General features: G+C 61.0%; 2 protein-coding genes across 7 annotated transcripts in view; one reads left to right on the forward strand and one right to left on the reverse strand.

The window, feature by feature from the left end:
* The window catches only part of ACTN4 (actinin alpha 4), a 68,802-nt gene extending 55,451 nt beyond the window's left edge, over positions 1 to 13,351 (forward strand). For 3 of the 6 annotated variants that reach the window (XM_044256556.1, XM_044256555.1, XM_044256559.1), the window contains exons 10-21: positions 678 to 908; positions 1,342 to 1,489; positions 4,800 to 4,950; positions 7,158 to 7,266; positions 7,454 to 7,594; positions 7,669 to 7,851; positions 7,942 to 8,076; positions 8,945 to 9,124; positions 9,745 to 9,891; positions 10,749 to 10,829; positions 11,768 to 11,926; positions 12,033 to 13,351. In XM_044256556.1, coding sequence (XP_044112491.1) covers positions 678 to 908; positions 1,342 to 1,489; positions 4,800 to 4,950; positions 7,158 to 7,266; positions 7,454 to 7,594; positions 7,669 to 7,851; positions 7,942 to 8,076; positions 8,945 to 9,124; positions 9,745 to 9,891; positions 10,749 to 10,829; positions 11,768 to 11,926; positions 12,033 to 12,191 — 1,824 coding nt within the window. In that variant the 3' untranslated portion in view covers positions 12,192 to 13,351. Of the gene's footprint in view, positions 1 to 677; positions 909 to 1,341; positions 1,490 to 4,799; positions 4,951 to 7,157; positions 7,267 to 7,453; positions 7,595 to 7,668; positions 7,852 to 7,941; positions 8,077 to 8,944; positions 9,125 to 9,744; positions 9,892 to 10,748; positions 10,830 to 11,134; positions 11,201 to 11,767; positions 11,927 to 12,032 lie in introns of all 6 variants that reach the window. The other 3 variants (XM_044256557.1, XM_044256558.1, XM_044256560.1) reach the window with 2 other exon arrangements.
* Positions 13,352 to 13,504: 153 nt separating this feature from the next.
* On the reverse strand, positions 13,505 to 23,985 carry CAPN12 (calpain 12). The gene is made up of 21 exons (XM_044256561.1): positions 23,737 to 23,985; positions 23,128 to 23,197; positions 22,846 to 22,964; positions 22,533 to 22,666; positions 21,475 to 21,643; positions 20,641 to 20,715; positions 20,486 to 20,571; positions 20,332 to 20,406; positions 19,579 to 19,742; positions 19,266 to 19,498; positions 18,876 to 18,887; positions 18,510 to 18,718; positions 18,329 to 18,371; positions 18,189 to 18,248; positions 17,653 to 17,710; positions 17,276 to 17,358; positions 17,113 to 17,175; positions 16,405 to 16,483; positions 14,062 to 14,178; positions 13,907 to 13,965; positions 13,505 to 13,821 (listed from the first exon to the last, which is right to left on the reverse strand). The coding sequence occupies exons 1-21, from the start codon at positions 23,971 to 23,973 to the stop codon at positions 13,795 to 13,797; spliced, it is 2,172 nt and encodes a 723-aa protein (XP_044112496.1). The 5' UTR covers positions 23,974 to 23,985; the 3' UTR covers positions 13,505 to 13,794.
* Between the last annotated feature and the right edge of the window lie 655 nt (positions 23,986 to 24,640).

A 24,640-nucleotide genomic window follows, 5' to 3' on the forward strand; every position in this document is an offset into this window, starting at 1 on the left:
CACAGATCCCTTTTTCCTTGGTTTTCTCATTTTGCCAGAGTTTGGCACTTGGGAACCACTTCTTCAGGCATCTCCATGCTGGACAATAAGATTTTCCTCTCCAAGGATTGTTCTAGAATTGCTTGTTTGTACCTGTCCTCACTCTGTCACATATGAGGGGCTCAAAATACATATCACTACCCCCCCCCCATTTTACTGTCAAATTGTTTCTGTCCCGGGCCCTGTGCCCAGTGTGCGGACCGCCTCAGATTGAGTCTGCCATGCTGTGGGCTCTTCCGTGGAGGATGCTTACAACCCAGGAACAAGGAAGCAATGAGGTGTCACTCCAGGACAGTGCGGAGCTCAGCGATCATGGGGTTGTGTGCTGGGACTGATGGGAGGGGCGCGTGTATTGAGCCCGACTGGCTTCGATCTCAGGTCTGAGGAGGAGGCAGCCCAGGAGCAAGGCATGCCCAGGATATAAGCAGAGAGCAGCACAGTGGTTCAGAGGGGGGCACACATCCTTGTAGTTCCCAGTCTTAGGCTCCCAGTGGGCACCATGGAGAAGTCAGGCTGGGGAGCAGGGCTGATCCCTGGGTGGGGGGGTCCTGGAAAACCCGTGCCCTTCATGCCCATGAGTGGGGCCAGCCCCACCCACCCACCCCGCCTTCACCCTGAGGCCTCCGGTATGCCCGCAGCTCCTGGAGTGGATCCGGCGTACCATCCCCTGGCTGGAGGACCGGGTGCCGCAGAAGACCATCCAGGAGATGCAGCAGAAGCTGGAGGACTTCCGGGACTACCGGCGCGTCCATAAGCCGCCCAAGGTTCAGGAGAAGTGCCAGCTGGAGATCAACTTCAACACGCTGCAGACCAAGCTGCGGCTCAGCAACCGGCCTGCCTTCATGCCCTCCGAGGGCAGGATGGTCTCGGTGAGTGCCCGGGGTGTGTGGCCCGCTCCCAGCCAGCCCGCAGGGTTGAGGGGTAGGAGGGGGTACAGCTGACTCTTGAGCACATTCTTCCTCCCCCACCACTTGACTTTTACACCCATTGTCTGCATTTGGACCCCTCCATGGGCCGTGATTCCAGAATCTCCAAGGGCTCGAGGCCCCTTTTCAGGAGACAGGGTCCCTGCTGCATGGTTGCCTGGCTCCCGTAGCACATCTGGGGCATTCCTTCATCGTCACCCACTCAGTTAACGCAAAAATGCGTGCACCGGGTGCTGGGCCCAATCCAGGCACGGGCTAGACGCGACCCCAGGCCATTTACGCTACCTGCCTTCCCATCAGCGTCCCTCAGGGAGGGATCATCCTGCTGGGTGGCCCAGCTCCCCCTTGCAACTCTGGTTGTCTTGTGTCCCCATAGGACATCAACAATGGGTGGCAGCACTTGGAGCAGGCCGAGAAGGGCTATGAGGAGTGGCTGCTGAACGAGATCCGCAGGCTGGAGCGGCTCGACCACCTGGCAGAGAAGTTCCGGCAAAAGGCCTCTATCCATGAGGCCTGGACCGACGGTAGGGTCCCCCAGCTTCCTCGGCCTGCTCCCATCTCGCACACCTGCGCGTACATACACCCTCACAGCCCCTCGTGTCGTTGGGTCTGTTTGTCACACCCCCTTTCCTGCTGCCTGGCGACACGCCTGTCATGCAGCTCTGGGTTCACCCAGCCCTGGGCAGGAGGAACGCTGTGGAGCTGAGCTGTCCCATCTGCTCTAACCTCTGAGGCTCCTTCCAGGTGGGCCTCTGTCTGGGTGGGCCGAGGCCATCCTCCGGGAGTACAGCCTAACCTCGTCCCGGTTCCATCAACAAGGGAACCCTTGTCCCTCTTCGCTGCTGTGTCTTCTTTGAGGATAGTGCCCCTGCTAGGCCAAGGTGGCCAGGGGTTGGGGATGTGTGGGACGGGCTCTCCCATCCTGGGAAGCCTGTGTTCAGATATTCTGCCTGTCTTTTCACTCCTGCGCACTTTGTCAACTTGGACTTCACACAGAAGAGCCAGTGCTGGGTGGGCCTGTGTGCCCAAGCACGGTCCTTAAAGGCAGGTCCAGGGAGCCACCCCCCAGTTCAGCTGCCCACCCCAGGAGCTCTTTCTCTTGTTCAGGGGCCCGGGCCCCCAGAAGCAGGGCTTCTTCCAGAAGGGTAGCCTGTGATGTCCTCTGTTTCTCGGCAGCCCCACAGCTGCCTCGTCCCTTGGCTCTAGATGTGGAATTCCAGCACGTCCCTGGCCCTCGGTCAGGACCCACACTGTGGTTGAGATTCCAAATCCCGGGGGTCTGAAAGCCTTCAGAAATGGGCCGGTGCCTGCGAAAGCCACGAGCCAGGACTCCCGCCCGTCCGCTTGTGGCTGCCTCCTCCCCAACTGCCTTGCTGAGTTTAGTCTTCCTTGTGTGGCTCAGTGTGATGTCTCATCCCTCCACCCCACCATCCCCCATCAGGTCCTTGCTGAGCTTCTGGGGCTCCTCTAGCTGGTGGGCAGGCAGCCCTGGCCTGGGCCAGATGCTGAGACCTACCGAGAGGCACCTGTGCGACCTGCCCACATGTCACCCTGTACAGCCCGCAGCCTCGGGCCCACCTGCCCCATGTTCCTGGCCACAGGGCCGCTCATGCCCTCATCACGTTAATGCGGGCTGTTGTTTTCAGCAGCAGCTGCTGGGCCCAGAGCCAAATCCTAATCCCTCCTCTGCTGGGAAGGCCATGCGGCCGAGGCAGCCAAATGTTTGCTGGGGAGTCTGCGGGGGCCAGGGGCACAGGCACCTCGACCTTGTAGCAGCGTGTCCGTGCTGGAGGCGGGGGCGGAGAGCCATTTACTTCATTTGTTGATTGATTCCTTGATTTGGCTCTTCCTAGCCCAATATTTTCGGGGGTAGGGCCGAGGCCCAGGGAGCCTCCTGTCAGGACCCTTGGGTGTGAGTAGATTTTATTGCATCTGTACGTCACACCTGTACTGTCTCCCGTCCTCATTCGTGTCCGTCCTTCAATGGGCTCTAGACATCATGCCCGGGCACTTCCCTTGTCAGCCTCTTGGCCCAGGTCGTCAGCCTTTGTCCCTTACCCGGAGCTACAGGGGGCCCAGGGCGGGTGTGTCCTGAGGCCAAGGGATGTGGGTGTGTTGCCTTACGCGCCCGCCCCCCACCCCCCACCCCCCACCCCGCCAGAGTTCTTTCCCTGGGAGTGACAGGGGCTGGCCTTCCCCACAGGCATTGAGAATGTGGCTCAGCGTATAGGTGGGGACCAACTGGTTCAGTGGCCTCCACATGCCCCTGTCCCCCCCTCCCCAAGCACTTTGGCATCTGGCCCTGCCCCTCAACGGCAGCCTGGAACCCCCAGGTGGGCTTGTCTGCTCTCGTTCCCAAGGCCTAAAGCCACCCAATTTTCAGCAAGGGAGGATAGACTCTTGGCCCCCTCTACAGCCCTGGAATCCCATGCCAGCAGCCTGTTTTCTCTGGAGGGCTGGGCCCAGAGAGGGGGTTGAGCCACCATAGTTCCAAGCCTCCCTCACCATCCCTCAACCGCCCGCAGGGGCGAGGGTCCATCTAGCTGCTGTGCCGCAGGTTTTGGATTGTCAGGGAGGAAAAATGGAAACGAGCCTCTGCATCCCCACTGCGGCTGCCCCTTGGCCTGACTCCAAGGCATCCGTGGCCACGGGCCGCTCCTCCCAACTCCCCCCATTACCCCCTTGCCAGCTCCCTTGCTGAAACTCTGCTGAGGCAGAGAAGTGGTAACCTACTATTTCGGGTTCCCACCCTTGGGAGAAAGCAATTTGGTGAAGGGAATTGCAAGCTTGCCTTTGTGGTTAAGCCTCCTGCCCCAGGGCCGAGGCGGCAGGGCCCATGGAGCCTCTTTCCCAGGCTGCCGCCTCCTGTCACCCGTGCCAGGCCCGGTGCTCGGGGCCGCTGAGATGTGGATGGGCCTCACTCCGTGCCCATGCTGCTGGAGGCCTGAGACTAGGCTCGGCCTGGGGCCCATTTCATGGACGAGGGAACAGGTGGGGAAAGGCCTCGCGCCTGCCCACGGCGCATACTGCACCAGGCAGGCAGCTGTTGGTCTCATGCCCCAGGGCCAAGCTGAGGTCTGGGTCTCTGAGCTGCCACCCCACCTGAAGCAGAGCACCTGTAGGAGGGCTCCCAGCCACCATCACAGACTGGCCTCTCCCCACCCAGTTCTCTGTAATACCTTGCCATGCTTACAGGACTTCCTGGAGCTTCTTGCCTGGGGTGTATAATTAGCCAGGCTCCAGGACTAATAATAGCATGCCTCTCTTCCTTCAAAGAGCCTGACAGTGGGCCCCACCTCAGCGTGCATGGAAGGCCCGTAGGATGGGCTAGGACACCGAGGTGTGTGACAGGACCCCCCTGCCCCGGGAGCCTGGCCCCAAGCGTTGGGGACAGGCCCAAGGGGTTGGGGCCTTGGAGAGCTCTGGAACGAGCATCCTGCTCCCACTCTGCAGAGGCCTGGGCTATAGCCCCAGCTGCTGGTCCAGGTGCTGGCCCTCCAGGGATGGGCGTCTACCTTTCCAGCCACGGTGGCAGAGTCTGGTCCCTGCCATCCGCTGATAGAGGGCCCTTAGTTTAGAACACATGGGTTGGATGAGGATATCTGTCTCAGGCTCCCTAGCCCCACAGTGTCTCCCAGCTTCATCCAGGATATAGGTGGGCTTAGAGATCTCTTAAAAAGGCAAGGAGAAAGTTTCTGGAAGTTTCTTGTTCCCACGGCACCATGCTCGGTGAGGCAGGATGTGGGGTCTGGATCTCTTTTCCTGGGGTCAGACAGTCCCCTGGATTCCCACTGTGCTGTTGTCTAAACACCTCCCACCCTCTGCCCACCCCAGGGAAGGAGGCCATGCTGAAGCACCGGGACTATGAGACAGCAACCCTGTCAGATATCAAAGCTCTCATTCGCAAGCATGAGGCCTTTGAGAGCGACCTGGCCGCGCACCAGGACCGTGTGGAGCAGATCGCCGCAATTGCCCAGGAACTCAAGTACGCGAGGGGTTCCTGCTGGGAGTGGGGCGTGGCAGTGTCCTGGGGTCAAGCCTGCTTCGTGGCCTGAGTGGGCCCTCTCACCTCCCCCCTTTTATATGCCAGGGAGAGCCCTTACAGGACGATGCCTTTTGCCTAGTTGGTCTTAACCCCAGATGAGAAACAGGCAGAAAGGAGGTCTCTGACCGCCTTCCTGATGCTTTAGGCTTTAGGGGTCCGCAGGGCTCTACCTTTTGCCTGCCACACCACAGAAAGGTCCCCTGGCCCCCTGATGTGGGGGGCGGCCTACCCCCTGCCATTCCCACCCGCTCCTCCCGGAGGGGATCGGGCTGCACAGAGAGCCCATTGTTCTGCCCGGCCACTTCCCTCGCTTGCTGAGAATACACTTATTGTACGAGTTTCCAGGCTGCCGGGTTCTTCACCCTCCCTTTCCCGCCCCAGTCAGATAAACTTGGGCGCACAGTTAGTACACCGAACCTCCAGAGCCAGTGAATGGGGCCTTATGCCACCGGCATGGCAGCCGCAGCAGGGAGGGCCCAGGGAGTGGGAGGCCTAGGCCATTACTTCATGGAAAATCCACAGGGCCTGGAGGGGCGGCATGGCTCCCAAAATAGCTGTCTGCTCAAAAATAGGATACTTGGCTGGAGCTGCCCTTTCCACAGACACCCCCCCACCCTGCCAGTCATCCCTGAAGCTCTACTTATTTCTGTGAGGCTGGGGCTCAGCTGCCGTGCCTGGTGCAGCCCCATGCCAGGCAGGGCCGGCTTCCTCCCTGACTCACTCCCTCTACTCTGCCCAGTTGCTCTGCGGCTTCCCTATGCGCTCAGCCAGAGGCAGGAGTGCTCTATGGCTTCCCCAGGGGGCCCTCATGGTCGTGGGAAGACGGTGTCCCTTGGGGTCTTCCCGCCTCTCGTAGGCTTGAGCCTCAGGGCCTGGCACGCCGAGCTGGAGGTGGGTGATGTCCATAGCGCCTGTGGGAGGTGGCATGAGGGCGTGTTCTGCTGCTGACAGGCGAGCCCCTGGGCGCTGATAGGAAACAGGCCTGGGGAAGTCCTTGGCCAGCCTGCCTCCCAGGCACCGGGAGCAGGTGTGTGGCACCCACTCTTTAGAGTTGGGGGGTCAGGCAGCCGCCAAGGCAGCTTTTCTGGACAGTGGCCCTGCAGGAGGAAGGAAGGGCGATATGGGGGTGCTCTCTGTTCCCCCGAAGATGAGTCAGAGGGCCAGGCACTGGCCAGGATGAGCCTGAGTAGACAGCCCGGCTAAGTGTTGGTGCAGAGTAATAATAGAAACTCAGAGCACTCAGTGTTCCACACATACCGGCTCCTTTAATCGCCCGCAGCCCCGTGTTACGGAAGGGGAAACTGAGGCACAGAGAGGCTCAGGGGCTTGTCCACAGTCACACTGCTGGCGGGTAGCTGAGACAGGGGTGGAGCTCAGGCTGCCTGGCCCCTCTGGGGAGCCCAGCCATGGTCTCCAGCCCCATACCCCAGGTCCTGTTCTTCCCAGAGTTGTTCCCTGCTCCCCATCCCTCCCCAGGCCCCCAAGGTTTTGCCTGTACCTCCACTCCCTGGGAAACTCTTGGTAAGAGTATCCAGGGTCTGGAGATCAGGAGGAAGGAATCCTGGGGCAGATAGAAGAGCAGGGTCAGGAGGTCGGAGGGGCCAGGAACTATCATGTCTGCCCACTTTTACATGTTAATTGCTTAGAACAACAGTGTGGGTTTGCTGCTCATTTTTTCTTCTTCTTCTACTTCTTCTTGTTCATTAAAGTAAATCCCTTTAATCACTGTTAGTACATCTGCTCAGAGGGGACCAAGGACTGCCCTCCACACTTCATGTGCCCTCAGTAACTGGATCTCCACAGTAACCCCACGCCCATTTCATAGATGGGAACATCAAGGTCTCCAGAGTAGGTCATTCACACGCGTGGGGTGACACTGGTACAGAATCAAAGAGCCAGGATTCTGACCGGGGGAACTTGGCCCAGGAGCCCATTGCCTAAACCAGTGTGCTCTGCTGGACCTTTGGGTGACAGAAGCAGTCCAGACACAGGCAGTGGGGGGCCCCCGCGTTTGGGTGTCATGACAGCCAGGTCTCACCGTGAGTCAGCAACTCCCCACCCCTCTGACCCTTCCCCTGCTCCCTGCCCGGTCTCATGGCCACGTGTCTGCCCTCCCTCCCGCTGCACACCGCCCCCCCCCCGCGCAGTGAGCTGGACTACTATGACTCCCACAATGTCAACACCCGCTGCCAGAAGATCTGCGACCAGTGGGACGCCCTTGGCTCTCTGACCCAGAGTCGCAGGGAAGCTCTGGAGGTGAGGGGGTGGTGACATCACCCACGGAGCCCTATGCCCCTGGGGGTTGGTGGGAGCAGATGCCGCCAGGACATCCAAGCTTCCTCTCACTCACCTCGAGGGGACGTTCTCTGACCCCTTGGGTCCCCGGGCCACCAAACCACTTGCTCGCTGACTGACCTCCCCGTCCCGTTCCTGCACACGCCAGAAAACGGAGAAGCAGCTGGAGACCATTGACCAGCTGCACCTGGAGTATGCTAAGCGGGCCGCGCCCTTCAACAACTGGATGGAGAGCGCTATGGAGGACCTCCAGGACATGTTCATCGTGCACACCATCGAGGAGATCGAGGTCCGCAGCTGCCCGCGCACCCCAGGGGACTGCTGTGGACCTGGGCTGCCCTTCATGCCTTCTCCTCCTTCCAGGGCCTGATCTCAGCCCACGACCAGTTCAAGTCGACGCTGCCAGATGCCGATAGGGAACGGGAGGCCATCTTGGCCATCCACAAGGAGGCCCAGAGGATCGCCGAGAGCAACCACATCAAACTATCGGGCAGCAACCCCTACACTACCGTCACCCCGCAGATCATCAACTCCAAGTGGGAGAAGGTGGGCAGGCTTGGCGGCGGGGCTGGGGCGGGCTAGCCGGGGGAAGGGCCACCCCGACCGCCATGGCTCACCACCCCCATCCCCCCCCAGGTGCAGCAGCTGGTGCCCAAGAGGGACCATGCGCTCCTGGAGGAGCAGAGCAAGCAGCAATCCAATGAGCACCTCCGCCGCCAGTTCGCCAGCCAGGCCAACATCGTGGGGCCCTGGATCCAGACAAAGATGGAGGTGAGGGCCCATCGCCCAGCCTAGCTTGAGCTAGGAGCCACTCTCAGGGCAGAGTAGGGGAGGATCCCCAGGTGTCTCTGGTGGGTCTGCCGGGGGCCCCGCTCTGGGAGTGAGGGCAGCCTCCTGGGATCAGTGTTGATGGAAGTGAGAGCATGCTCCAGAGGGAAACCTGGTGGAGAAGTCAGGTAGGAGAGGGTTCGAGTCTCAGCTCTGCCTGCTGACCAGGGGGTCAAGTACAAGCGAACTTCTGTTCCTGGGTTTTCGCATCTCTAAAAAGGGATGGAAAGAGTCCTTTCATTACCTCGGCAATGCTTGGGCACCACTCTGCGGCAGCTGCCGGACGAGCACTGGTGCTGGAACCAGGGTGGTCCGAGGGCAGACCCTTCCGGTGGGCTCACCAGTGAGCCTTGGGACCCGACCCTGGAATGTCTGCACAGATGCTGCTTACAGCCTGGGCACACCTTACAGAGCGTTCATTTCACCCAGGCTCCGAGCCAGGGCAGGGGTGGGGCTCCAGGCTGGCTCAGCTGCACCACCACCCTGGGAACCCCCGTTTTGGGGGCTTGTGCTCAGGAGCCCGGATTCCAAAGCCGGCCAGGCCTGGGTCTGGATCCTGACCCTGCCTCTTGCCGTGAGCAGTTGCTGTGTTTGGGCCTCAGTTTCCAGGCCTGTCGCCTTCCTGGGCCTCACAGGGAGTTGGGGATGTGCATCGAGGTTAGGCCTGGCCTGCCTCAGCCCAGACACCGCCCCCTGGCGGCCAGTCTGGAAGGTGGACCCGGAGGGGACCATCAGCCCGCAGCCGGCTTCCAGGCATGGGAGGGCCCGTCAGGAGGCCTCCTGCAGCCAGCAGCCCCCACCTTCCATGCAGGAGATCGGGCGCATCTCCATCGAGATGAACGGGACCCTGGAGGACCAACTGAGCCACCTGAAGCGGTACGAGCGCAGCATCGTGGACTACAAGCCAAACCTCGACCTGCTAGAGCAGCAACACCAGCTCATCCAGGAGGCCCTCATCTTCGACAACAAGCACACCAACTATACCATGGAGGTGAGGCCCGGCCAGTGCCCACGCCCGGGTCCCTGTGGCTGTGCAGGTCTGGCCCAGTAGGAGAGGCGCCTGCCGTTTTCTCTCTCCTCTCTGTCCCTCTGAGCGAAAAGACTAGATCAAATGTTAACACATTTCTAAGAAATCAGTTCCCACTGTTGCTTCCATCACTGTGACAACACGGCGTTGGGACACACTCCTCAGAGAGCTGGGAGGGGGTACGGCCCCTGACCCCCACCCCCATGGCCTCGTCCTTGCTGGGGGGACACAGATGTGTGTGGGCACGCACTCGCTGTGGTCAGACTGACATGTCGGGGCTGGCTGGCAGCCTGACCTCATCCACAGTGACACTTCATGCCGTCCAAGGGCACTGATACCACAGAGAAACCCGGGTCCCCCCCACACCGAGAGCCAATTAAACATGCTGCCCTACCCCAGTGGTCTGCGTGCTGTTACCCTGCTGCAGGGCAGAGTCAGGCAGGGGAGCACGGGGCCGAGTTGGCATTTGAGAGAGAGCCCAGGCCAGACACACACCGCGTGCGAGGAGAGTCGAGCCGTGAGTCCCTAGTGGCAGCAGACCCCGCACTGGCTGGCCCGCACTCATGCCCTCGCTCTGCCCCCAGCACATCCGCGTGGGCTGGGAGCAGCTGCTCACCACCATCGCCCGCACCATCAATGAGGTCGAGAACCAGATCCTCACCCGTGATGCCAAGGGCATCAGCCAGGAGCAGATGCAGGAGTTCCGGGCCTCCTTCAACCACTTTGACAAGGTGAGTGGCTCCCTCTGCCCCTGGCGTCTTCCCTCCCCACTGTCATCGTCCCATCCTGCCACCTCCGTCTTTGCATCTGTTCGTTCACCTCACAGTGCTGAGTACTGGCCACTGCTCACCGGGCCGGCAGGGCCCCAGCTGCTGAAGTGGGTGCACAGGGCCATCACCTTGACCTGCGGCCTGGGCATTTGTCCTTGGGAGGAGAAAGTTGGCGGCGGTGGGGGGGGGGGTTCTAAATTCTGCCCCTGGGGCCATGCATCCTTGCCAACCTACCACTGAGACTTCAGGACAGCCTGAAGCAGAGCACACCTGAGATTTGTGTGCTGCTCATGCATCGAGTCCGTGGGTCCGCTGAGCGCTGTAAAGATTCAGAAGGCCAGCTCCCATCTGGCGGGCCCACTAGGAAGGCCCTGAGCACCTGAGTTTGCTGCGGTCCCCACGCACCCTTCGGGGCCCAACCGACCATCTGCCGGCCCCCTGTGGGCGAGAGTGTGCGTGCTCAGCTCCACACTGTCAGGCAGGGCCCCTGGTGTCCCAGATAGGACAGGTTGTCGTCTCCCACCCCAAATCCTGGAGGCAGGGAGAGCTCCCCCTTCCCTCCCCAGAGCCTTGGGCCTCAATCCTCCATTCTACACCCCTCAGCTCCCACCCCAGCTCTGGCCGAGGCGTTGGGCAGGCCTCTGCTCCCCCATCCCCAGCCATACCCTTGTCCATGTCCCCTCTAACTCTGTGTTTCCCCCGATGTGTTCCCCTCGCCCTGCCCTCTGCATGTGACCCCGGTCCCTCTCCCCACGTCTCCACGCTGGCCTGGTCTCCACGCCGCCCCTCGCACACACCTGCCTTCGGACGCCCGGCAGGACCACGGCGGGGCGCTGGGGCCGGAGGAGTTCAAGGCCTGCCTCATCAGCCTGGGCTACGACGTGGAGAATGATCGGCAGGTACGCGCCCCCCTGGGCCCCAGCGGACTGTGGCATTAACTGCTCTTCTTTCTCTCTCTCCTTCTCTCTGTCTCCCCTCCCTCTCACCATTCCACCCCTTGCCATGTGTGTGCCATTTCACTGGCTCTCTTGCCTCCTCCCTGCCCTGTGTCTCTCTGGACACCTTCCCCCTTACCTGGTCTCTCGGGGCCGCCTCTGTCTCCCCGGCTCCCGCCACTGTCCTGTTTCCCTGCTGTGCACATGGGGCGGCCCCTCTTGCCTACTCTGGGCCTGGCCTCCTCTGCTGTCCCTGCGTCCTCGAGCAGAAGCAGACAGGCAGCATGGACTCCGATGACTTCAGGGCTCTGCTTATCTCCACAGGATACAGCCTGGTATGCAGCCTCTGCCTCCCCCTCGCTGCTCTGCCTCTTTTCCTCCCCCACCCCCCGCGCAGCCTCCCCCTTCCTCCTCACCGCCGCCTCCTCGGGGATCCTCCCCCAGCAGAGCAGTGCAGCCTTGCTGCCTTCTCTTCCACCTGTGCTGCTGCTGCTGGGCTGGGGTCTCTCCGACGACCCCCTGAGCCACCCACCTCCTTTCCTGGAAGTCTCCCGAGAGAGGAGGTCAGGCCTCTGGCTCCCTCCCCTTTTTCTTTCTCTTTCTCTCTTTCTTTCTTCCCCACCCTCCAGAGCTAAGTCATGAGCCTAGGGTTGAGGAGCAGTAGACCTATTTGATTCATTCCCCAACTCCCCACTTCCCAAAAACGTGGGTGGGAAGGAGCAGAGGGAGCAATCTGGGCAAGTGGGGCCCTGAGCCTGGGGAAGCTGAAACCCCTGGAGGCATGTGCCCTGGGGCTGGGCCCTGCTCTCCTGCTCCGTGGGGACAGCATCCAACGAGGCCATGCCCGGTTGTCGCACCCAACTCAAGTGCTGCCTGTCCCCCGCCCCACTCCCCCCTCACAGGGTGATGCCGAGTTCAACCGCATCATGAGTGTGGTTGACCCCAACCACAGCGGTCTCGTGACCTTCCAAGCCTTCATTGACTTCATGTCAAGGGAGACCACCGACACAGACACTGCCGACCAGGTCATCGCCTCCTTCAAGGTCCTGGCAGGGGACAAGGTAAGCAGTGTACCTCGGAGGCACCCCGGGGCTCGGCCCGGAGAAGCCCAGGCAACCAGGACTGGGTGGGTGGGGGTGGCCCACAGTCACACCCTGCCACCCCCAGAACTTCATCACGGCTGAGGAGCTGCGGAGAGAGCTGCCCCCGGACCAGGCCGAGTACTGCATCGCTCGCATGGCGCCCTACCAGGGCCCTGACGCCGTGCCCGGTGCCCTCGACTACAAGTCCTTCTCCACAGCGCTATATGGCGAGAGTGACCTGTGAGGCTCCCCGCTGGAGAAACCCTGACCGAACCCCCGTCCTCACAGCCTCCAGGAGGGGCTGGGGGAGCCCTCGGCCCTTCTACCCGCTGTGGGGGCCTCCCAGGTCCTGTTTTTCTGACTCTGTATCTATGCAAAGCGCTCTGTCAGTCTTCTCTGGGGGTGGGGGGTGGGCAGGGAGGGGCTGGGGCAGGCTCTCCCCTCTCTCCGTCAGTCGGCCCCCTCCCCCTGGATGGGGGTGAGGGAGACCTTTGGGGTCCACGCTTCTGGTCTGGTAAATATATAAGACGTGTTGTTTTGTTTTATAACTATGTGGAGGAGACAGTGGATTCCCACAGCGAAACAGGTCACCTCCAGGCCCTAGGAATGCCCTCCACACCTTGTCCCTCTTTTGCCCGCTCCTCCCCTGCTCCCCACGAGGTCCCTTCAAGGCCTCCCACATCCAGGCCAAAGCCCTATGTGCCTTGTCCAGGAACCGCCCGGGCCTGCGTCGGGCCCTACAGGGGGCCCAGCAGAGGGTGACACAGCTGCCTGACAGGAAAGAGGACCCCGCCCCCTCCCTTCTTCCCAACTTGCAGTTGCCAGGATATGAGGGGGTGCAACTCCACACCTCCCCTTTTCTGCAACAGGAGTAGGGTTGGCAGACCAGCCTCTCAGCCCCAGCCGGTCCCCCACCTTGCTTTGTCCGGACCTGTGTGTCCGATTTTTTAAGGACCAAAAAACAAAACAAAACAAAAAAACCACAAAACAACAAACAAAAAATCCACAAAAAAAAAAAAAAAAAAAACCTATAAAAAAAGGAATTAAAAACTTTCAGAGAATTACTATTTACTTTATTAACTATGGATTTATTATATAAATATATATTCACCTAGCAACATATCTTCGCCGCCTCTTGCTCTCATAATGAAGACGTAGCTGATTTGCTGCCCTCCCCCAGCCCCTCACTGAATTTTCTCTGTTGTCTGTTGTTGGGCATGGGTCTCTGGGGACCCTCCTGAGGTGGAGGGTGGGCTGCCGGCCTGGCTGCCTGTTAGTTGATGGGTTTTGCTCCCTTCCCCCCCTTTTTTGAGTTTATTCTGATTTGATTATTTTTTTCTCGGTTTCTGGATAAACCACCCTCTGGGGACAGGATAATAAAACATGTAATATTTTTAAGAAGGATTCCTACCGTGTTCTCTTTCTCTCTCCTCTGTTCTCCGCTTCTTAGGAGAGCCACAGGAGAACCTCTTCCCAGAGCAAGGCTGAGCAAGGGAGATCCCTGTCTCCCCCAAGTGTGTAAACCTCAGCGCCACAGGGCACCCGCTTGAGGTCAGGCGCTGTTTCCAGTGCTAACTAGTGTGGCCTGCACCAGAAAAGGGCTGGGACTGTCCCTGCTTATAGGTGAGGAGGGCGGAGCACAGAGGCAGGGACCCGCCTGGCCGAGTGGTAGGACCAGATCTTGCCCCCCCGCCGGCTCCTGGGGCAGCAGAGCAGCAGACCCAGGTAGAGGGGTCGGTGTGGCTCAGACCCCCGCCCCGTTGAACAAAGCCCAGTCCAGGCTGGGCAAGGAGAATGGGCTCCTGGCAGCGCTTCGCCTCGAGCCGCAGGGTTTCCGTGCGGAGATCCTACGAGAAGGTGGCCACCTCCATCCACTGGGAGAGAGAAGACCCCAGGCTTGAGGCAGGGCTCTCCCGGGACTCCCGCCTGGCCCCCCTGAGCACCCCAGCCCCAGCTTACCTGTCTGCGGGTCAGGCAGACGACCCCCTCGCCTCCATCCAGGTGCCGGCTGCAGTGGCCTGCGCAGAGCAGGCGGGTTGAGTGACCCCCACCCCACCGAGGCACGTGGGAGTCCGTCCATCCCACCCCCCCTGCCTCCCACAGGCAGTACTCACGGAAGATGCAGGTGAGCTGGGCCGCACAGGACACAAAGCGCTCGAAGTCCACGCGCAGACGACTGTCCCGGTAGCGGCTCGTGAGGGCCTGGGTCAGCTGGTTGTTGAGGTGGAAGCCTAGGGCAAGCGGCCTATGAGCTCCCCAGGGGGTCTGTCCACCCCCCCCTTGGGCAGCTCCCTTCATGCCTCCGCCTCCACACTCCGTTTCCGCACGTGACCGCCCGGCCCGGGCCCCCGGACATGTGTGTCGGCCCCACATGGAGTCCGTTCCTTCACATCAGAGACCATTTCTGGACTTGAGAAATCACCTCTGACGAGAAATCACAACAGGCCTTCAAAAGCCAGAAACAGCGGCTCCTCCTCCGAGGCCCTGCAGGACTCCAGCTGCAGGATGGCACCCCCGACCCTGTGTCCAGATCCGCGGTTCTGAGGACAAGGTTCTGGCTTCCACTGCTGCCTCAAACCCACCTGTGCCCTGCTCTGTGCCCGCATTCGCTGTTAGGTCTTTGTCTCGTCTGTGCCTTGTTCTAGCTGCTGGGGGCCAGGGGAGCCCGGGGCCGGCAGCCCTGCCTTAGCCGCATGACCTCCCAGGCCCTCCATCCCGAGTCGGGCCCAGAAGCTCTCAGCTGCCGCCTCAGACGCAGCTTTTCTGACCATTCTCAGCGCCCCCAGTGTGGGCTCCTGGCTGGGATCCTCCCATACCCAGGAAATCCCTCACCTGGTTTAGTAGGTCCTGGTGACTGTGACTCCTGGCTACCCCTCCCCACAGGCCCCATTGTCCTCATTGTCCTTAGCCGGCTGCTGGCCTGCGCAGACACCTCACCCACCCCTCCCCCAACTCCTGCACTTGGACCTTGTGCTCCATCTTGCCTCCCTTGCACGCGATGTTCCTTCTGCCCAGAGCACTGCTACTCCTCTCACCCTGGCCCCTCTGGGAAGCCTCCGAGCAAGGAGCGCCCCCACTCTTCACCTGCAGCCCCAGTGCCCGCCCTGATGCCTCTGAGCAGTCACTGTCCTTGGAGGCTGAGGGAGGGAAGGGAGGGAAGGGCGGGATCTCTGGCCCCCCAGCCTCAGCCGGCACAGCCAGGAGCAGAGCAGGGGTTTGAGGGAGGCTCGTGGTGCAGAGCATGGCTGAGGGGCGGTAGGTCATCTTTGCCAGTCCCCCGCCCTGATCTGTCCCCCACATCCAGGGCTCTGGAGCTTGCTTCCTGCTGGTCTACTCCCTGGTCCTTCCTCTTACACAGTGTGACCCTGTCGTCTCTGGCCCTCCTCACACCCTGACGCTGGACCTGCCTCACCCTCCTCCCTCTCGTACATATTAAAAAATTTTGTTTTAAAGACCCTAGATGCTCACAAGACCTCATGGGGCTTTACTGCCTCCCTCCACTGATCTTTCATCTGTGACCACCCTCCGTCCTCCAGCCACACTAGCCTCATTTCTAAGACCTGGCACCCCGAAGCTGTTCCAGCGGGGCTCATGCTCTCACCTCAGGGCCTTTGTACTAGCTGTTCCTTCTGTCAAGACTACACCTGCCACCGTGTCCCCTAGGCTCAGTCCCCCTCCTTCAGGTCTGCTCAAACAGCACCTGGGTCCTTCCCTGAGAACTGTGCCTCTGGCCACAAGCCCCTCCCCCGCCACCCCCCTTCTCTTTCCTCCATAGCTGACCATCTGACCCAGACATTCTGCTTGTCTGTATACCGCCAGGACCCCACCCTGCTCTAAGAGTATTTCCTCAGTCTCCTGCCTGGAAGAATGCCAAGAATGTGCACCAGGTGCCCAGTAACCCCAACAAGTGGTGCCAGCTTTCCATCCGCCCTCACCCTCTTGCCTCTGCTTCTGTGCACCCGGGACTCCCTGTCTGCCCGTGTGCCACACCTCCCAACATTCTCGCTCCCTCGGGGCCTCCTGCCTCTCAGACTGGGGAAGAGCCAGGCGGCAGCCTCCCACCTCCCCTTGTCGGAGGAGCCCTGGGATTGGGGCTGGGGGTCTGGGAGTCCCTTCCAGTCCCAGCCCCTCCATGCATGGACTCAACTTACTAGGGAGCCCAGGAAAAGCTTTACTCCCTGGCTCCGCCCCCTGGGGAGGATTTTGTGCCACACAGACGGAGAGGACTGTCCTACCTCCTTTCTGAAACCCTTCCCGGGGCCCTCCGGGCCTTCTGCGCACAGTCGGGAGCTGTGTACCTGCACAACCTCCACCACCCCTGCCACTGGCCCCGGCAAGAGCTGGTAACAAACTACGTGGGCTTCAAGACCGGCAATGGGCGAGCAGAGCACAGAGCGTCGGAGGGGGAGCACACCTTGTCCCCAGACACCCTCCCCCCACCCCTGCCCCCGCCATACCTGCCGCATTCAGTGCCAGCCTCAGCTCATAGGAGTTCATGGTTCCAGAGGCGTCCTCATCGAACTTGTCGAATGTGGCCTGGGTCGGGAGCTATAGGTCAGTCCCAACTCCTGGCCCTCCCTAGGAGGCCAGTCAGCCTTGGTTCCCACCCCAGCTCCCTTTCTTCCTGGCTTGGTGCCCTGGGCAAGCAGCTCTGCCTCTCTGAGCCCGTCTCACAGTCTGGGAATAGTAACAGCTAGAATAGGGTCGTGAGGACAAGCTGAGATTCTACCCACAAGGGGCTTCGTGAGGGCTCAGCAAACAGAGGCTTACTGCTCACGAGTACAGGGAGGCTTGGACCCTTTCCTCCTTCCCGGGACCCACGGCAGTGGGAACGAATGCCTCCCACTAGCAAAGGCCTCTCAGAGGGGAGGTGACTTGCCTGAGTTCACACACCCAGAGAGGGGCTGAGCGGGGAGCTAGGACTTCAACCCCAGACCAGAACCTGTACTTTCCATCCCCAAGCTATTTAGTGCCCCGAAGGGACCACAGAAGGGCAGATGCGGCAAGGGCTTCCCAGCCAGATCCCTCCAAGTTGTCCCTCAAGGTGGATGCGGCCCACGTTCTCCCCTGGGACTCTGCTAGTTAGCAGAGCACCTATGTCCTGACTAGTAACAGTGCTTCACCTTCCTGGAGGAGGTGCCCCCCCAAAAAACTTCCGACCTTACCTGCCACTCCAGGAGATGGCCCCAGAGCTGCTGGAAGTGATGCAGGGTGAGGCTCTGTCCGTTCTGGGGAGGAGGCAGCTGGTTAAAATCCATATCCTCAGGAGGGGGACAGAGGCCCCAACATCCCCACCCTCCCTACCCAGACACTGTCCCCTTTGCATACCCCAAAACAGCACAGCAGCTGCTCACAGGTCCTGAGCCCAATCTCGGCAGAGGTCCGGGCAGAGGTCCGGGCATGGGCCCTGGCTACAGGAAACAGAAAAACCCCAGTACTTCCTGCGTGTTAACCGTCACTGGGATCTGAGCCCAGGCAAGGGGGTTCCAAGTCCCCTCATGGCAGCTACACTCCCTGCCTCCCTTAGAGAAAGGGAGGTCTTATGGGTGGCCATGGCCTTGGCCCTGAGTCCTGCCACAGGACCCACATGTTGTGGAAAGACACTGTCAGACTGAGTGCAGGGCTCCCGGGGCCTGACTCCCCACGGCATCATGGATTGACACACCTAGGGGGCTCCGTGGGGTCCGCCCCCATCTGCAACTCACCAGGCTCCAGGGCAATACTTAATAAGGTCTGGAGCTGAGAGGCGCTGAGTGCTTCCTCCTGGTCAAGGAGAAAGCCAGTGGTGAGGCTACTCACTCAGGCAGCCATTCAACACAGCCCCTTTAGCCTGCTGGGCGGTGCTGGGGACACAGCAGAGACAGAGTACTCATGGTCCAGGGGGAGTGAGACACCTGTCCCCAGAGCAGTCAGGGCTGCAGGGGGGAAGCACTGGGCTGTGGGAGTCCACAACCAGCATGCAGCTGACCATCCTGGGGGAGAATCCCGGAGATTCCTGGAAACCCCACAGGAGAAAGACGAGGCCATAGCCAGGGCAGGGGACAAGGAGAAGGCAGTCCAGGCAGAGGCACAGACAGAGCAAGGGCCCTGAGGCAAGGATGAGCAGTGAGCATTTTGAGAGTAAAGAGGAGATTTAAGCACAGAGAGAAACTAAAGCAAAATGAGACACCCCCTCCCAGGATAAGAAAGGGGCCCCCAGAGGAAGGGTGAACCCCTATTAGCCCTGGCCCCGCCCCCTCACCTCTCCTGCCAATTCCTGAAACAGCTGCTCGAGCCCCAGTTCCAGGGGCATGTACGGGACCTGTGGGCAGGGGGAGTTCAGTGCTGTCGGAGCAGACCCCTACCCGCCCCCGCCCCCCCCCCACTCTGGCAGCCCCGCACCATGAGGGCCTGCAGGTCGGCGCTGATGATGTCATCAATCTCCCTGCCAATGACAAGGGGAGTCGGGGAGTCGGGGAGTCGGGGGTAGGTCCCCGGGCCAATCCCCGCGGGGAGGAGGGATGTCCCGAGGTCCTGGGTCAGGGAAACCCCAAGGGGGCGGGTCTGGGACACCCCGGCTCACACAGCGGTGTGACGGCGCTCAGAGAAGACGCGCAGCGTGAAGTCTGCCTCGTCGCCGGCGTGGGCTGCGCTGGGCACCACCAGGTAGTGGCCGGGGCGCAGGCGGCAGCGGCGGCTCACGTCGCGGCGGGCGCAGAAGGGCGAGCGGTCGGCGCGCAGCAGGCCCGGCAGGAGCTCGCGGCTGCGCGGGGAGTCCCACAGGCCCAGCAGCTGCGGGCAGGGGCGCTGAGCTCCAGCTCCGGCCCGCCCGCCCGCAGCCGCTCCCGCCTGGCCTCGCCCTCCCCACTCCGCCACGCCACCGCCTGGCCGAGCCCCCGGGCAGCCGCCGCCCGGTGACCCTGCGCCCGGGGTCCCCACGGAGACCCACCTCCTCTGGGATCTGGAAGAAGCAAGAGCAAGAGGGTGAGGGCCCACGGGGGTGGCGGCCACCCTTCAGAGCCCCCTCCACACCTCCTTTGCTTTTCTTCCCCTTCCCCCTGCCCCCTGTCCCCGACCTGCTGGACCCCCTCCCATTGGTGCCCCCACGGCCCTCTCTGCTCCGCGCCCCCCTCCCTGGTCCTCAGCTCCTCGGACTCCCCGCTGCCCTGCGAACGGACCCCCCTGCGCTCTCTGCGCCCTCCCGACCTCAGTTTCTCCCTGAACCCCCTCCTAGTTCCCCCAGCTCTCGCTCCAGTCTCTGAGCCCCACGCCCAAGGCCTTCCCAGCCCCCTCCGTGGCTCCCTGTCCCCGCTGCTCCCGCCCAGCCCAGGGGTCCCACCTGGAACACGTGGAATCCCACAGTGAGGTAGGTGAGGCCCTGAGCCCTCAGGCGCCGCCGATTACGCTGGATTAGTGACAGAAGGACAGTGCACTTGGGGATGCGCCCACCCCTGGCCGGGCCCCACGCTCCTGCTGCCCCCCAGCCCCCCCAAGGCCCCTCCTCATCATCATCTTCCTCCTCATCAGGCTCCAGCAGCGTCAGTCGGAACTGGGGGTTGGTCCAGAAGGTTTCTAACAGAAAAGAAAGAAATGGGGTACCCCGGCCTGCCACAGCCCACCCCCTCCCCTGCCAGGCCTCCCCCAGGCCTCACCGGTGCCGGGCAGGCTCCCGCCAGAGTTGAAACCGCGCACCCAGCGGCCTTGGAAGATGTGGATGTGCCAGCCACCTCCAGCGGGGCTCGGGCCTAGCACCTCTGGGCTCAGGGAGCAGATCTGGACGGTGTTGAAGTGGCGGAGGAAGTCCTTCAGCTCCATCCTGCACAGGGGCGGGTGGTCAGACCCTCCCCAGGGCTCCAGTCTCCCAGACATCTCAGGACCCCAGAATGACCCTCAAATCACAATCCCCGAGTTCTCTAATCATCTCTGTCTGCCAAATAGTACCCTGTCTCCAGAAATGGCCTCCAGATCCCAGCACCTCCAGCCCCACGCCCCACAATTTTTCCAAGTCCTCAGAAATGCCCCATGTATAGTCAAGACCCACACACTCCCCCCACCTATTGTCAAATTGCCTTCAGCCCCCAAATATCAAGACCCTCAGACTTTCAACTCCCAACAAGCATCCTTCAGCCCCTCAGTAGCACCAAACACACAGAAATGTCCCAGATGTCACCAAGCCTCCCCCAATTACCCACCCCCTTCAACCCTCCAAAAATTACTGTGCCTCCCAGTTCCCCTAATATTGCTGCTAATCAACTCCCCCAAATAGAGCGCAACCCCAAAGTTACCACCACAAGGACAGTTTCTATGACCCCATCCCCCATCCCTTCAGGCAGGCCTCGCCCCCTCCCTGCACCCCTTTGGCCTGGGGCTGGTCCAGAGGCAGGCGGGGACCTTGGACCACTCACCAGAACTCGCCATCCTCCTTTTTCACCAGCAGGGCCTCTCGCCACTCCGCAGGGAGCGCGTCCCAGCGCGGGCAGCTGGGGAGACAGGGGTGTGAGGACTGGGCGGGGGGATCTGAGCCCCCCGACCCGGTCGTCTCCCCCAAATCCATCCTACCTGTCGCTCCAGGCCCCAGTCCACTCCACACGGCCCCATGGGTTCCGGAGCCGCAGCAGCCGCACCTTGGTGAAGCCCAGGGTCACCTGAGGGCAGCATGGTCAGTGGGGGTGGCTCCGGAGCCCCCCTGCAGCCCGCTCATGGGGGATACTCACCTTGTACGTGCCCGTGACGGAGTACGCGTGTCCCTTCACCAGCCCATCTTCTGTGCGGTACTCACCCCGATCGCTCTGAGCAGAGGGCAGCGGACAGTGAGGTCACGGTGGGGGACACAAGCGTGGCTGCTCTTCTCTGCCCCTCACCTCCCCTCACCCCAGCCTCCTGCCACCAAAGCTCCCAACTGAAAGACATGGGGCTCCAAAGGGCAAAGGATTGGTGAGTGAAGGCGAGAGAGGAAGATGGAGACAAGACAAAAATGCATGAAGAGAATAGAGACTCAGAACAGGCAGACGGACCAAAAGAGGCAGAGAAACACGAAGGACAGGGAGTCAGTCAGTGAGCACAGGATTAAGCAAAGAAGAAGCGAAGGAGTTAGACCAACTCAATGAACAACTGAGCACGCGACTGGGTCGCAGATGAACGCAGGACTCCAGCCAAGCCTGTGGAAATCAATCCTAGGCCTTCTGCTGAAATTCTCAGAAAGAAGCTTTGCCATTTTTTTTTAAACCACTGAGGGGTGGTAGGAGGGCCCCTGCAGTTGTGGGGGCCCCTTTTGTGGCCATGAAGGGAATGCCTGCCCAGGAGTGACACTAACCCAGAACAAGGAATAGAAAAAACACATTCTCCACATCTGCTAAGCACCTGGATTCAGCTATGCCTGAAGCTTGTTTAATGAGAGCAAATAAATCGCCTTTGACTTGCTTGAGTTTGATGGGTGAGGGATACTAGCCAACAATGAACACAGACAGGAAGACACAGGCCACCTCCCCACTGCAGCCCTGACTGCACTCTGGCTCTGGTGGGGATCTCTGTGCCAATCAGGCTCTCACCAGGGCGGTGGCTCCCACGAGGGACTCTTTGGCCAGGGCATGGCGCACGGCAGAGAAGAGCCCTGGGATGTCTTGCCTCAGGTAGAGCACCTCGCCCACACCGCCTGTGAAGTCCACGAAAGCCTCATTCATGTGGCCGCCTCGCATCACCTCATAGGAACCGTGGAGCCTGCGGAAGCAGGTGTGGGGGGAGTGTCTGAGGCCTGCCCGAGCATCTCACACCCCCTGGGATGTGTGGGGCATGGGAGGCCTGGGGATTATCCCTGACATTTGCAGACTCCTGAGGTGGCCTGTGGTTCACTCTGGAAGCCCTTGGAAATCAGGCCTGTGGTCCCTGGGCCATTAGGACTGGGCATTTGGGGGGATCACAGGAGAACTCCGTCAGAATTCTGGGCATCCCGGGGTTATCTCTGAAACTCTGAGTCTCCGGGAGATGCCTGCTTTGGGGGTAATCTCTGTGCGCTTGTAAGGGATTTTAGAGCCTCGGGATGGAGAAAAGCAAAAATCGAAAGTTCCAGGGATTACAGTCATATTTGAGAGGTGTGGGGTGCCTGGCGGGGGCTCAGTAAGTTAAGCGCCTGCCTCTGGCTCAGGTCATGAGCTCAGGGTCCTGGGATGGAGCCCCGTGTTGGTCTTCCTGCTCAGCAGGGAGTCTGCTTCTCTGTGCTCCACTGCCCAGGACTTGTTCTCTCTCTCTCTCTCAAATAAATAAATAAAATCTTCTTAAAAATTTGGGAGATGCTTTGGGTTTCTCAATGGATCAGGAGAGAGCTTCTGAGATTACAGGCCCACAAGGGGATAAATCTTGGGTTTAGTGGTTCCGGGGCCTGAGAGATGAGATTTCAGGCTCCTGGACTGTGAATATCGTGGGTCTCTAGGAACGTGCCTCTAGGGAAGTGTCTAGGATTTAGAGGGAGGTCCTCAGGGGATGGTGTGACATTAGGGTCCTGAGCACCGTGACTTGGTGCAGGAACCCTGGAAGGGTGTCTAGAGGATCCCAGAAACTGGGGGTCTCTGGGGTTCCCTTGCCTGCTGGGGGAGTGTTCCAGAGTCCTTACTTGGCATAGGCCTTCTCCAGCAGCGGGGCCCAGAACTCGTTCCTCTGATGCGAGCGCACAAACATCAGCTTCCCTTCACGCACTGGCAGCCTATCGTCCACCACAACATCCACCCAGCGGCCAAACTGCCAGAGCTGGTGGGAGGAGGGCAGGGCGCAGGCTTGGCTCCCAGCTTGCAACCGTGCCTGGACCCCATCCTCTGACCCCCAGCCCCACCGCACCAGTCTGAGAATTACAGCCCCCAGGCAACCAAGCCAACTAGGAGATCTGTGGTCCCATGGGAGATATGGAGGCACAAACCAAGGATCTTTACCTGGAAATGGAAGACACCTGCATAGTCATCTTGGAAACCCTGTCCAGGGGGGACCACCCGGCACAGGAGTCGGGGATACAGAGTGAGGGAGGCAGCGGCCGCAAGAAACCAGCAGTTACCTGGGAGGAAGGCCGAGGACAGGTTAAGGATGGAAAGGGGGAGACTGGGTCTCCCCTGGGGAGAGGAGAGTCTGAGGGGTGGACCCAGGGGCCGCGGAGCTGCAGGAGCCCAGCTACAGCCTCTGCCAGATCTGGGAGCCCAGGATGGGTTATGGGGTCTTACCTAGGCGCCCCTGACACACGTCTGTTCGGCTCATGTCCTCACAAATGAACTGGGGCTCAGCGCAAAACTCCTGGGGAGCATGGGGAGAGTCCAGGCCTCAGCCAGGAAAGGGAGAGAAGGAGCGACTGAGAGGTCCAACGCCTGGGTCCCCTCCTGCCCTCACTGCTCCAGAGTAATGAGCACCTCCAACCCCAAGAGAGGCTTGTAAAGCCTGTGGGCAGGCATCTGGGCTTCTCCAGACCCCACAGTCAGAACTCTCAGCCCTCCACTTCACATCCAGGCCCCCAGTCCCCTCCTCCCTCAGACCCAGGAGCCCAGTCCCCAGCCCCTCCTCCCTCAGATCCAGGGGCCCAGCCCCCCCAGAGCCCCCTCCTTCCTCAGACCCAGGAGCCCAGCATCCCCCAGCCCCTCCTCCCTCAGACCCAGGAGCCCAGCCCCCCAGCCCCTCCTCCCTCAGACCCAGGAGCCCAGCCCCCCAGCCCCTCCTCCCTCAGACCCAGGAGCCCAGCCCCCCAGCCCCTCCTCCCTCAGACCCAGGAGCCCAGCCCCCCAGCCCCTCCTCCCTCAGACCCAGGAGCCCAGCCCCCACAGCCCCCAGCCACACATTACATGGGGTCTCTTCCATTCCACCCCTTTCGCCTTCTCTGAGTCTGGCCCCAGCTCATCGTAGCCAAGGGCATCAGGGCCAGCAGGGAAGTAGGGATCTCGGAACAGGATCCCCTCCTCCAGGCAGGCTGCTCGGATGGCCTCAAATCTCTGGCCCCGAAAGGGCTTCGGGCCTCTGGTTCCGGGCCCTGCCTCTTCGTCCACCAGCTGGATGGTGACCCGTCCGCTGCCACACGCCATCCGGACAGTCTGCACTCAGAGCCTGGCCCCAGGCTCTTTAACCTCCTGACTCACAGGGGCGGGGCTTCCCCTCCATCTGAGCCCCAATGGGGGTCTTTAGGCCATGGGGAGCTGGCCCTTGTTAATACTAATTGATGGTTTGGGGTGCCACGGAGCAGGGGACGCCTCTGCGGTGGTTTCCTCCCCAGGGCGTGGGGCCTTCAGTTGTGGCCAGGGTGGAAGCTTAATGGGCTTGGCCCACAGCAAGAGGGAAGGCGGGCAGAGCTGAGGGAGGACTGGCCAACCCTGAGAGAGGGCCTGGAAGGAGGTCAGTGTGGGGGTGTGTTTCTGCCATCTTGGCCCTGCCTCTCCCTCTGCGGGGTTGGGAGTGTGGGGGGCAGGGAGGGGTGGCACACTGACCCTGTGTCTCCATTTCTCCCTGTCTCTCCATCTGCCAGTTTTTTTTTTTTAAGATTTTATTTATTTATTTGACAGAGATCACAAGTAGGCAGAGAGGCAGGCAGAGAGAGAGAGGAAGGGAAGCAGGCTCCCTGCTGAGCAGAGAGCCCCATGCGGGGCTCGATCCCAGGAACCTGGGATCGTGACCTGAGCCAAAGGCAGCGGCTTAACCCACTGAGCCACCCAGGCGCCCCCATCTGCCAGTTTCTCTCTCTCCCATCGTATCTAT

Source organism: Neovison vison, chromosome 7 (genome assembly GCF_020171115.1).
Source record: "Neovison vison isolate M4711 chromosome 7, ASM_NN_V1, whole genome shotgun sequence".
Lineage (NCBI taxonomy): Eukaryota > Metazoa > Chordata > Mammalia > Carnivora > Mustelidae > Neogale > Neogale vison.

What these genes read in the sequence shown, in the direction of transcription:
- CAPN12 (XM_044256561.1), bottom strand. Translation starts at nt 23,973, where the DNA reads ATGGCGTGTGGCAGCGGACGGGTCACCATCCAGCTGGTGGACGAAGAG. An exon ending in CCGACCTGCAGGCCCTCATG is followed by an intron (nt 18,249 to 18,328) that starts GTGCGGGGCTGC and finishes CCCTGCCCACAG; the next exon opens with GTCCCGTACATGCCCCTGGA. An exon ending in AAGTATTGCCCTGGAGCCTG is followed by an intron (nt 17,359 to 17,652) that starts GTGAGTTGCAGA and finishes TGTTTCCTGTAG; the next exon opens with CCAGGGCCCATGCCCGGACC.